Source organism: Centruroides vittatus, unplaced genomic scaffold, assembly GCF_030686945.1.
Source record: "Centruroides vittatus isolate TY-2023 unplaced genomic scaffold, ASM3068694v2 contig_566, whole genome shotgun sequence".
Classification (NCBI taxonomy): Eukaryota; Metazoa; Arthropoda; class Arachnida; order Scorpiones; family Buthidae; genus Centruroides; species Centruroides vittatus.
Genome location: NW_027122337.1, coordinates 275,691 through 288,777, shown reverse-complemented (window position 1 = coordinate 288,777; position 13,087 = coordinate 275,691). Strand labels below are relative to the sequence as shown.

At 35.8% G+C, this 13,087-nt stretch overlaps 1 protein-coding gene across 1 annotated transcript; it reads right to left on the bottom strand.

Moving 5' to 3' along the window:
- Positions 1-2,649: 2,649 nt before the first annotated feature.
- Positions 2,650-5,187, bottom strand: LOC136979000 (insulin-like growth factor-binding protein complex acid labile subunit). Its single transcript, XM_067274879.1, has one exon. The coding sequence runs from the start codon at positions 5,010-5,012 to the stop codon at positions 2,820-2,822; it is 2,193 nt and encodes a 730-aa protein (XP_067130980.1). The 5' UTR covers positions 5,013-5,187; the 3' UTR covers positions 2,650-2,819.
- Positions 5,188-13,087: the final 7,900 nt, after the last annotated feature.

The following is a 13,087-nucleotide window of genomic DNA, read 5'->3' as shown; positions in this document are numbered from 1 at the left end:
GCGTGGTTTTTATTCTAACAATGGTAGCAATGAGGGTTAAACCTACAATTGTGACGATCTCGAAAAAACGAAAAATAAACGAAATAGAGCAGTTTATCGAATCCGTTCGACCACGTCAGTGTCACGTATAAAGGCACTGTATTTAAACAACGTTTATGGATGGCTATAGGTGCAAAATTTCAAACAACAGGTTGGTCTAGTAGAATCGATATATAGGTCTAGTATTTAGATCACACGTTATTTATTTGAATTCGAAATACAAGTCCATTAATTTAAATTTTTTATATTATAGCAGAGGAAGCGGAGAAAAAATGGAAGGTACAAAGGGATAGATATACGAGAGGAAAAAATTAATCAAATTAGCACTGTTAGTGGCAGTGGTGTTTCCTATTCGGCCAGAATTTTTACGTATGTGTGTTCTGGCATAAAAGCGTAAAACAGAAACCGAACCGAAAGCTGATTTCCGATTCAGTTTTCTGCCACACAATTTTACGCACGTGTGTTCCTGGCCAAATTTCAAAATTGGATAGGTTAATTTCACCTAAAATGCATAGTGGACGACCTAGTGGTCGTGTCCATGGCCGTGACCCGCAAAGTTTCAAAGATCGCGCTCAAAACCAGCGATACCAAAAAAGATTGGAGAATGACAACCAGCTTCGCCGCGAGCGTCGAAGTAGCAGTGAGTGTCCGAGACATAGTCTTGTCCCAAATACGGCTTTGCCGTTTTACTTGTTTTCAGTTAAAAACGAAGACCTACCAAGGCGTCAACTAGTAAAGACGTTGGACCAAAGAAGAGAAGAATCACAGAAGAATTAAGAAGTTTTCAAGATAGGTGGACTATAAACTATTTTTTCGTGCAAATTAAAACAGAGCCATACGCAACGAATCTGTTTCTGTTCTGAAAGAGTATAACATCAAACGGTACTACGAGACTAAACATGCAAATAAGTTTGATAAGTACAAAGGGCAATTTCGACAAGATCAAGTAAATGATTCAAAAAAAGTGTCTGAACAAGAAAAGATATTTACTAGAGCGGGTTCAGAGTTAAAATGCTATGTAAAAGCTAGTCACGCAGTAGCCACGATACGAGCAAAAACATCAGAGGGTGAATTGGAGGGTGAATTGGTTAAGGAATGTTTGGAGAGCGTGGTTGAAATTCCGTGTCTAGAAAGAAGAAGGATTTCTCAGGAATAAGTCTGTCTCGTCGGACTATTATTACACGCGTGGACGAACATTGGAATGTATTGAAGATAATTTGAAAAGTCGAGCTCATTCTCATAACCACTTTCGAGTTTATATTTTACGCTCTAGCATCGGATGAAAAGACAGATATGGCAGATACTGCCCAACTGGCAATTTTTGTCGGGGGTGTCGATATCCATTTTAAAAAGACAGAAGAATTAGTAGCATCGAATTTACTTAAGGACACTACTAAGTCACGAGATTTGTAAGAGGCAGTTACATCGACATTCAATCGTTTTTCTTTACAACGTAACAACTTATCGGGCTTAACGACGGATGATGCTCCGGCAATGGCTGGGAAACGAAGGTTTAGTAAAATTGATTGAAAATGAGACCTTCGAAGTCGGTAATACTTCGATGCTAAATTTTCGTTGCATTATTCATCGGGAGAATTTGTGTTCCGAGTCCCTCAAAATGGACTATGTCACGAAAGTGGTCGTCAAAATAGTGATTTTCATTAGGTCGAACGGGTCCAATCACCGTCAGTTCCAAGAATTTCTAAAGCCTTTGCACTCGGATTATAACGACGTTATATTTTATGCAGAAGTAAGATGCCCGACCCGTGCCAAAATGTTGAAAGGAGCGTTTGATTTGCAGCAAGAAATACAATCATTTTTCGCCAGCGAGTCAAAAAGTATCCCAGAGTTTGCGACAAAGAGTGGCTTTGCCACTTCGCATTTCTGGTCGATATAATTAGCCACCTAAATGACGTTAATACTCGTCTACGAGGGAAAGATCGATTAGTTAATAATATCTATGATCATATTTCTGCATTTCGAATGAAATTTGGTCTTTGGGAACAACAGTTGTAGTATTTTATACTACATTATAATATTTCAAATGATGATCAATGACGGTGTACTTTTCTACATCGTCATCTTTTGTAGAAATTACAAATTTAATAATAATTTTTCTGAATGGGAAAATGTTACTTTCGTTAAAGTAAACTCACGCTGCAAAATGCAAATCACAACACGTCAGTTTACGTTACTGAGAAATTAATTTAAATATGTTCCATTATATTTATATTCGAATTTGGTTTAACCGGAGAGACAGTTGGCTGAAAAAGTTAGTTTTTAAGTAAATTTCTAACCAACTTAAGGCGTTTTGTGTTACTTTCATTTCGTTGAGTTACTTTCATTTTCGTACTTTCTATACAGAAAAATTTTTGTTTAATTATTGAAGACCACTCTTTATTTATGCTCAATTTACCGCTTTATTATGCAATAATTATACATTTTATAATATAATTCGTAGTCGAAATGCGCAAAAAAGTATACAAAACTAATATTTAAGACATTACAATTATTTAAAGTATAGAAAATTAATTTTAATAGAAGCAAATGAAAAATTACTCATTAAAGCGTTCAAACACGAAACATTATAATTACAGAATTTGTCAGGTGTAAACACTACAATAAATCATTTCTTCTCGCTTAGCCTTCGGCACTTTCTCGACACTTCCTTTTCTGCGACAGTAAACAAAGGAGGCAACAATAATTGCACATATTAACAGGAGCAAAGTAAGAACAGCCACTGCCATTTTCCATCCAGAAATAGAACTAACTTCATCCAATCAATACTCGTTCGAATAAAAATCATTTACCGAAGATGCCAAATTATCTTCTGGAATTTCTGCGAGTCCGTCGTTAGAAACAATTTCGGTGAAAGACACAAAAGACGAATTTCTTCTGCAGTAAATATTAGGGAAATCGGCAATCTTCTTTCGGTTTCTCAGCAACCAGTCCTTGGTAAAAAGCGAATGCCAATGGCAAGTGAAATTGTTTCTAGATAAGTGAAGTTTAAATTCCGGAGAAACGTCGATCTGGTTCATTAAACCGGAAGGTAATTGGGTTAACCGGTTTCCGTCCAACCACAGGAATTTCAGGTTTGGCAAAAGAAAATAATCCGAAATATTAATTATTGAATTATTACTCAGACGCAGATGGGTGACGTTTCTCCACGTCACACAATCGACATTTGGCAACTGCTTTATGTAATTATTACTCAAATCGACAATCGTCGCATTCGAAACGAGAACGTCGGGAATTCTGTCGATTCTTTTTCCGGAACAATTGACTATCACGTGATTATGTTCTGCAAAACAATCGCAATTAGTCGGACAATAATTTCCTATGACTAGGAAAGATGTATTATCCAGCAAATTTCTTTTTTCCCTGTAACATTTCGTGTTCTCTATATTTGAAAACATTTCCTTTCCTAATTCCATATTCGACTTAAACACAGAAACGAATTGCTGCAGTTTGTGATCACAAGTGATTTCATTATTACTTAAATTATAAGTCGGCATTCGAAATCCATATTTCTTGTCATCCACGTAAATTGTTCTGATTTTACAATTAGACAGATCAATTTGCACGCGATTTGGCGTGTAAATTGGCAATTTCACAGTTTCAAAATGATTATTTGACAAATCGACTTTAGTCAAGTTGTATTCTGTCCAATTTACCACCGGCCATTGTGTCAAACCTGCATTCTTTAAACTGACAGTACGTAGATGTTTGCTGCTGCCAAAAGGACGCTTCCCAGTAAGTTTAGTTAATTTGTTCTCAGATAGACTGAGATACGTTAAATTAGTTAAAGGGAGGAAGATGTTTCCCTGTAAAAATGTTAAAAATGTCAGGCGATTTTGTGATAAATCGAGGATCTGCAATGACGACAAATTCTGAAAAACATCTTCGGGAAGATTTCCTAACCGGTTACCTTTCAAGTTCAACAATTGCAGTTCAGAAAGTCCACGAAAAATTCCTGTTGGAAGTGTCAATATTTCATTACGCCAACAGGTAAATCGTGTCAGCAGTTTATTATTTCTGAGAAGATTCGGCGAGAGATGTCCAATTCGGTTGGAATCTAAATCGAGGAATTTCAAATTAATTAAGTCAGAAAATACATCTTCTTCGAGGGAAGAAAAGGAACAACCCCTTGCATCGAATTTAGTCAAGTTGTGCAGTTTCTTAAAGAGTTCGGAGGGAATTTTTGATAATCTGCGATTTCCATAAATAGAAAATATCCTTAAGTTAGAGAGACCTTTCAACATGTCACTGGGTAAATCCTTTATCCGATTCAATTTTAAATCCAAATATTCCAATCGGACGAGGTGTCTAAAGACAAGTAGATGAATCGATTCAATTTCATTGTTAGTTAAATCCAGTTTTGTCAAATTGTAAAGGTTATAAAATAGATCTTCGGGTAAAACTTTTAACTTACCACTCGTGATGTACAATTCGGAAAGATTAATTAACTCTCGGAAAGGTCTGTTCGGAAATAAAGTGAAGTTATACCATACAATTTTCAGTGAAGTCAGCGACGGAACATTGCGAAATGTTAAATTTAGAAGATCCGACGTCCTCATGTTTCGTATTTCGACAGATCGCAGAGAGGACATGTTGTTAAACGAGGCGCTCTCGAAATTTTTGTTATGTTCGTATGTTTCGTACGTTATCTTGATGCGTTCGATTTCATACCCGAAAGTGAATATTCCAAAGTCAATTTCCGACAGAAAACAATCGGTAAATGTTATCTCTTGTACATTTTTAACGTCCAAACATCGCATCAAACGAGAGTCGATCGTTTCCTCGCCGCACTCGATGAGTAAGGATTGATCAAATATTTCAATAGAGGAAAACTTATTTGATTTATGGCAGCTGTTTGCCGATGACGGACAAGAAAAATTCCCCCAATGTTGCCAAAATTGTTGACAAGAATTTACCACTAAAAATAGGAATTGCAAAAAGATAACCCACCTCATCTCGTCCAATGAGTCTTGTAATTACATCGACAGACGAATCTCAGAAGTAAGATCGTTAGAAAAGAATCAACAATAAAACACAATTCCGAACACCTAATACTCGATATCTCAACTGTCGCTACGTCGACAACACGATAAATTATAACGTCACTTACATTGAATCGTCATTTCCTATAGAAATATGACGTACACAGTTTTTAATTTCCTGGTTTATTTCTGTTGCCGTGAAAGGAACAATACCGGATTAACGTTAAATGAAATTTTTACGAATAAACAATTTGTTTTGCACATTTATTACAAGTGAGTTGTTCGTTTACAAAAATTGATATTTTAAATTATTATATTACTTGTTTTCTTTCTTTAAGACGTGTGCGAATGGTGTTAATCAATCGTGTTTTGTGACAAAAAAGAATGTTTCTGTCCGACTCCAGCTAAATTATTATAATAAAACTTTCATAACTAAATATGAAATAAATATAAATTGTATTCGTTTTATATTTGCCAGGCAAAGGAAATAGTAAATAAAAAGGAAATGTAAAATTTAATAATTTAAACCGTCAAGAAAACAAGTTACGTAAGTGTCGATTGGGCGACACCGGACTTTGACATCGTCGCTCTAGAACAGCGATTCCCAACCAGTGGTCCGCAAGAGCTAAAATATGGTCCGCGAAAGATTTAAAACTTTATTTATTTTAAATTATTATTCCCACATCGATACAAACTGAATTTAATTTTTACTAAAAATGATGTTTTCTATTATAATAGTACTGTTAAAGCGTGTTACTTTCGAGTTTAACGATTACTTATGTTAAAAGTTTTGATTAAAGTTTACTTTTAGATTGACACAGTTTATTTTTCTTAAACCTCGTGGTCCCCGCTAACAACAATCAAATCAAACTGGTCCCTGGTCAAAAAAAGGTTGGGAACCGCTGCTCTATAAGGAATAGAAGAGAAAACAAAATTTTAGAATAAAAGAAACTTAAAAAAGCAAATATGTAACAGTTAAGACGCAATAAAGTAAGACGAAGCGAGAATGTATTAAATGGGATAGCAACAAAGCGCGATCATAGTGTGAAAATCAGCATTTAGGGGTCGGTATTTTATGGAATTGTTTGAAAAATTTATGTTTATAATTGAAGTAATATTTTATATTTTATTGTTGACACTTCAACAAACTTTGTGCTTTTTTCAACGGAAGCGCAACACGGAACTTCCTTTGAAGGGGAAGATGTAACAAACTTTCACTTCCCATATTTTTTGTGTAAATTCTTTATAATTTGTAAAGAGAGAGATATAGAAACGTAAAGCATTATGTTTATAAGGTGTTGATACCAAATGGAAGGTAAAGTCAACCTGAAGACTCGTAAAGACTATGAAGACTTCTTCGACTGAGAAGGGGAAAGAAATTCCGGTTCGACGGAAATCAACTTCCTTATGCGGAGTCTTATCACCCCTTTCATCATCGACTCAACTGACGATTTTACTCCTCAAGATTGCCTCCGTGCATCCTTTCACGTGAGAGAAATCCATCTGTTTGATTGGACATTGACAAAAAATATTAGCGAAGTTAGCGCCAAAATCGAGGAGTTGCCACAAGTACCTCGGAGGAAGAGTACGTATCAACAGGCTTCTCCACGAGTCGGCCGAAATCGAGGAGACGCCTCGAGAACGCCTCGAGATAGCCGAGAGATGGCCTAAAGTTCGGCAGGAGTTAGTGACCTGTCTCTATATAAAAGAGCCACAAAGAAGGCACCACCCGAGGCCACAGTATAACGAAGGCGTAGAGAAGGCTCTCCGTAGATAGAAGAATCCAATAGAATCTGGAATATATTCGAGGAATTGTATCCTACGAGTCAGCTCCCGTATCAAGGTGAATACTCGAGTCCGCGACGAATTACGGACATTCAGAACTCTATATTTAGTAGACATCGATGCCCGAAGACTACAAGAATACTTCTGAGGTTGTATGTCTTGTTAGATATTGGTAACTCTCTCCACTCACCACTTAGATAAAGTTGTAACACAGAATTGACCTCCATACGCGAGTTACGCGTAGAAATTAGATAGAATAGCCATTGATTTAGGCGTAGTATATTTGGTTGGAATTATGTTATTTGCATATATACCCTATTGTAATCGATTAATTAATCGATCTGTTGTATAACTTTTTGTATCAATTGTTTAATTCGATTTAATAAATTTATTCGTTTATTGTTATATGCACGACTCATCCTTTCGGTGCACTCCCGTTCGACGTTCGCTCGACCCACTCGATCATACGCGAGGAAATTAAAAGCGTGTTTGGCCGCTATATCGACTAACTGGTGTTAGGAATCCCGACGTTAGGAGTAAGATAATCTCGCAATTACCGGACTCCGCAACTGTCATCCCATAATATAAGTCCCTCCAAAACACTCGTTATTCCAATTTGGAAGCCAACCTTTAGACGACCGAAGGTTACATTTAACAACTAACTGCCGATTAAGTGGTAGAAAGTACTTTCCCAACTTCGTACTCCCGGCTGACCTCACAATAGTCGAGAGGACGGTGTCGAATAAACCATCTCCGCAGACCTTTCTCGCCACCTAATCTGGTCTCAATTTTCTCCTACAGACAGGTAACAGACCAACATTTTTCTGCCTCCTAAAATCACCACCCACACACTCGTGACCTTAGACCGTCTCGACGAAAGGGAATAAAACTCCCCACCCTAATCGGCAAACTTACATATTTGTCCGATTGGAAGTTTTCTCATTTTAATCATATTATGACAAAATATAAAATATTTCTCGCGATTATTGATTAATTTTTCTCAAACTTAATAAAAAATAAAAATGCCCTCTCTTCGTACGTAAAGAAGAGCAAAAAATAATTAAAAGACACAGAAATGATTTCCTGCGTGGACGAAACTCTAACCACTTGTAATATTTAAAGCATTTAATCGAGTTAATAAAAGTACAAAATACGAAACTCTGGCAAAGAATTTATGCATATTTAAGTAATAAGAATTAGTTTATCTTTCCAGGAAGAAACTGAAATTAAATCAGGCAGTTTGCATCCGAAAATGATTACCTTTAAACGAGAACTTAAAAAGGAAGGATTTTGAATTTATATAAAGCGAAATCCGGAGGAATAAACTTTAAAAATAAAAGTCAAATACTTTAAAACACGCGGAAACGATTATAGTAATTACGGTCGTTTGCGGCTTTTATTTATTAATTAGTTTTCTGTGTTTAATTACTTCATTAATCTCTCGCATTGACATTAATACGTACAATCAGTTCGAAAAGTTTAGGATAATTTAAATCCATCACCCAACCCGCCAACCTTAAATGACAAGAACTGGGTAAAATTGAATATGATTAAACTAAACGACGAGGTCTTTATCCTTTATCTTCGTGTGAAAATATGAATTTCTAACTAATGTGTTAAATACTCACAATTTCATACTTAATTGATTGATTTTCAAAACGTTTAGAACAATATGAAATAAATTGATAAGTATTGTCTAATTGTAGGTAATCACGCTTGAAATTTAGTGCAATTATGGGACTATTATCACGGGTAGCGTTGCGTTTCCCAGTTCTTTCGACTGGAGTGGAGTCGGAAAATCGTGATTTTTAACGGGACAGAAGTGGAGATATCTTCGAATATTTCCTTATTGCATAATGGAAGATCGTTCGCGAGATGACGATGCGATCTTTCAGCAAGATGGAGTTTAAAGTCACGCGTGCAAAAATGCCAAAGAATAGATTACATCTTAAAATATAAAATCCTGGGATTAACCCGGAAACACAAGACTCGTCTTCGTTTGAAAAAGAGTGATAGCGAGATTCTAACCCAAGTAATAAAATAGATTTAAAAACAAAAATGTGCAAAAATTGAGTCTGAAATTAAACTAGAACAATGAAAATCATTTATTGATAGTACGTTAAAAAAAGTTATAAATTCTGACCTGGTGACAATACCGGGATGCGATTTTTTAATATATTTTTAATAATTTTTTAATTTAAAGTATATGCTCCGTACTTCAAATTAGTAGTGGCTTGGTTTCGTACATCACTCTTTTCATTTAATAATAAAGTCGTGCCGGTTATGTATTTAACTCTTTTTGGGGAGAAATTATTTGAATTGTAGTTACGTGACTTCCGGTTTGCATCGGACCTTTCGGTGAAGTTTCCTGCCTAAACTCCGTCTTCTCCAGTTGGTTTCCTAAATTAAGCACGAGTCGAAATAGTTCTGATGTAGGTTCGGTGAAAGCACACTTCCACGCACAAGATAATCGGTATACACAGTTTATTTACAAAATATATATAGACTGTACGAGTTGGAAAACACAATAAATACAAGATACATCGAGCGTGGTGCCTGGCGTACGAGTTTGGCATTCGGGAACGATTACGTTTTGGAGAAGCCTGTGTCAGCCTGTAGAGTAACTCTACTGCTCGGTTCCTTCGGTCTCAGCACTTCCCCGTTTCCAAGAAATTTTGCGTGTTGGCTTTCTCTCTCTAACCTCAACAGGCATTTCAAGTGTCCGAGACTTTTGTGTTACCAGTTTCCAGCCCTTTTCCCATTTTCTCCCGCTCGCCCTCTATTTTAAGAACTTTTGGACGGGAACTCTCGACCAATTACCGATCGTCCTTGCGAGCAGCTTTCACCCAAGTCACAGATCAGCTTAAATAGGAGGAGGGTGAAGCTTACCTTGGCGTCTGTTCATCTCCAATGTGGGTGGTCTCTCACTCGTTTACTGCCAAGCGTTTACCACCGAACCACCCAAGAATGGGATAAACTTTCGACTTCATTATTGCGATGAAGAAGGGCAATCTCTTGTCCTATGGGTGAGAAATTGCCCCTAAAGGCAAATGAACTATTTATTGTCAACGGCATGGGGATGTGAAAGGAAATGAAAATCCACCACATTATTTTTTCCTAGTTATAGTATTATGAAATACAAATTATTTCACCCCAAAGCGGGTCGAAGGGGTCATAATTAGTTTCTCTATGGTGTGAAATAAATCGCGCGTTTTTCAATCTCGAAACTAATCATCGAACTAATTAAACACAAATGCAGCGTATTCAAATAGTTTAAATTACAACAAATCAAAAACATTTCCTGTACGACGGATGTAGAAAGAAGGCTCTCTTATTGCTCACAAAGCAGAAACAGACAAAAGTAAAAATAAGTTCAATGTTCCTTATCCTCTTTGTGTAACCCAGAAGTCCTACGGTCCTGATTTGTCTGGAAGTACAGTACCTCTAAAAATTTCACTTTTATTTTATTATTTTGCCCATGGCTGGGAACAGGGCCGGATTTACATAAGGGCATTTGGGGCCTGTGCCCAGGGCCCCCACAAAATAGGGGCCCCCACAAAAGTGAAAAAAAATTATGTTTAAACATAATTTTTTTTCCTATTACCGCGACAGCCTAGTGTGGCCTAATCATGAGGGCAACAGGCAGAGAAAACCAAACCCGGGAAAAAACCTACGAAACATCGGAAAATTTCGGGAAAAAATTTCACATGGGTATTTTTCAGTTAAATTAAAATAATTAGTTTTACACAATAAAATATACGTATGTTTACAATAACCTTATTTTTAAATGAAATTTACAACTTCCTAGTTCAAATCTAATTGAAAGTACAGTATTTTGTGTAAATTTTCTAAATCATCAAATTTGCCTACTCATAAAGGGGGACCCCCCACCGAATTTGTGCCCAGGGCCCCTGGATTGGTAAATCCGGCCCTGGCTGGGAAGACATTCAACTTTGTCGAGAGCCAACAGCCGGGTCCCATTTTAGTTACTTCTGACTAAGTAATTATCAGGCCAGCTCCGGTTGTTGGCCGAAATCCTAGCGAATTTCCAGCCCGATTTGGGATATTTTTGCGGACCCTTACTTTTATTCGTGTCTTACTGTTTGTTTCTCAATTTCTCGATTGTTATAAGAACGGGAAAGTATGTCGCTTCGGGAAAAATGACTTCGTTCTAGATCTTTATATTTTGGGCTCAGGGGACCTCGAAACGTCGATAAATACAAGAAATTTTGGGAGATAATTTCTGTATCTACAGATGTGTCAGTGTGTGGGGCACGATTTTATTCTTGTCTTGTATCAGATACTGTAGTTGAACATTTCTTTTAATCTATTTAGGCTCGAGACTTTTTATGGGGTAACGAAATATTGTTAAAATGCAAAAGGCTTTTATACGAGGTGTATTTTGTCCTCATTTTATTTTATCTTTCGGAGACATGGATATTAAATGAAATAGATAAGTTTAGGTTCGAGCAATGAAAATGAAATTCCCGAAGTCAATTTAATGCTACAGAAAACCACAGAACCGTCAACGATCCTTTCTAAAAATGACAAATTTTATTATAATTTTTCCGAATGGGAGAATGTTACTTTCATTATCGAACTTTCTGTACAGAAAATATTGTTTAATTATAAAAGTCCACTTTTTATTTATGCTGAATTTACTGTTTTATTATGCAATAATTATACATTTTATAATGCAATTTGTAATAAAAATGCACAAAATTATTCTATTTAATAAAATTCAATGTTAATTAATACGTGGTTATAAAATTAATATTTTTACCAAGTTGACTAAATTTTATAGTATTTTTTCTAAACAAATAAATACATCAAACAATGAATTAATTATAAATCGAATTTTATTTCAGATAAACAATAACCGGAAAAATAACATTAAATGAAATATAAAAATTATCTGCGTTACACGTGGCATAATACATTGATGTTAAAATTGAAAGTAATTAATTACAAATAACTAGATTAGATATTCTAAACCAATCAGGTTCTAAAACATCAATTACGAATTATACATTATTTTGATAATAGATAATTGTGCTATATTTAGCGGATTTTTTAAGTTTTACTATCATCGTTCACTGCTAAATTAGTTAATAACCTACTGATTTGTTAGTTTGCAACTTTCTTTTTCCTCCTTGTTTCAGTTTGTTCTTAAAGTCTATATATTTTATAACAAAATCTGTTGTATGTCTTTCTGAACAAATATCATTACTTAAGCAGGTGTTGCCTCTTGCGCCTGCATATTAATACCAAGACCAATGTGTTGGGACTCTCACGTCTGACGAAATCGCTTAGTGAAGAGTATCACTTTGTACCGCGTGTTTTTCCCCACATATTGGTGTCGATATTCTTTCTGTGCACTAATAACCCGATATACAGAGGGTGTCACTCGATCAATACAGATTGATGATAGTCGAAGAACAAACAAGCTTGTTTGAATTTACGTTTGTTAAAAACTGTCTTCTTAATTACTAATGCGTTTCTATTTCATTGTTCTTGTATTAGTGTAGAAAGGAAACTACTGGAGTCAACGATTGGGAACAATTCGTTGTAAATAATGTTGAATTGAGTGTCCAAGCGTTATATCACTCGTGTAAGTTATACAACATTCAGTTAACAATTTGTTTTTATTTACAGAAAATGGCCGAAATATAAAAAAAAAATGTCTGGTCGAAAGACAACAGAAATATGACAAATATCTCAACGCAGCTCGAGCTTATTGACAGAATTCCCAGAAATAATTTATTACGTAATTCAATACCTGGAAGAGGCGGAATTAGATGCGAGCCCACACGTCTGCACGCGATGGAGAGATATTGTCAATTGTCAACGGGATCAGTTATCACAAAGAAACGATGATCGAGAGTAATTATTTTTTAATTATATGCCGCGATATTAACTCTGAAATACGATTCATTTGGCGTTTAGTATACTATTCCTTCGTGACTTAGTTTTAATTTGTTCTAATTATTCTAACTTCGTTAATTAAGCAGGAAATTTCAGTTAATTTAATAATCTACAAATCGGAAAAACTACGTCCTTAGGTTGGTTTGGACGACCATTTTCAATACAATTGCTTCTTTTTACACAGGAACCTCGATGTCCGTTGAATTGTCCGTGTGGGAATGGTGGAAACGAAGCCAATCGTACGCTTCGTATAAACTGATTGAAGTCGCAGACACCCGGTAAGTACTTTGTAATTACGAGTATTTTTGCCACGTAATGTTATAATTTATTTGACGTGT

Coding starts and splice junctions, on each gene's coding strand:
- LOC136979000 (XM_067274879.1), bottom strand. CDS start 5,012: ATGAGGTGGGTTATCTTTTTGCAATTCCTATTTTTAGTGGTAAATTCT.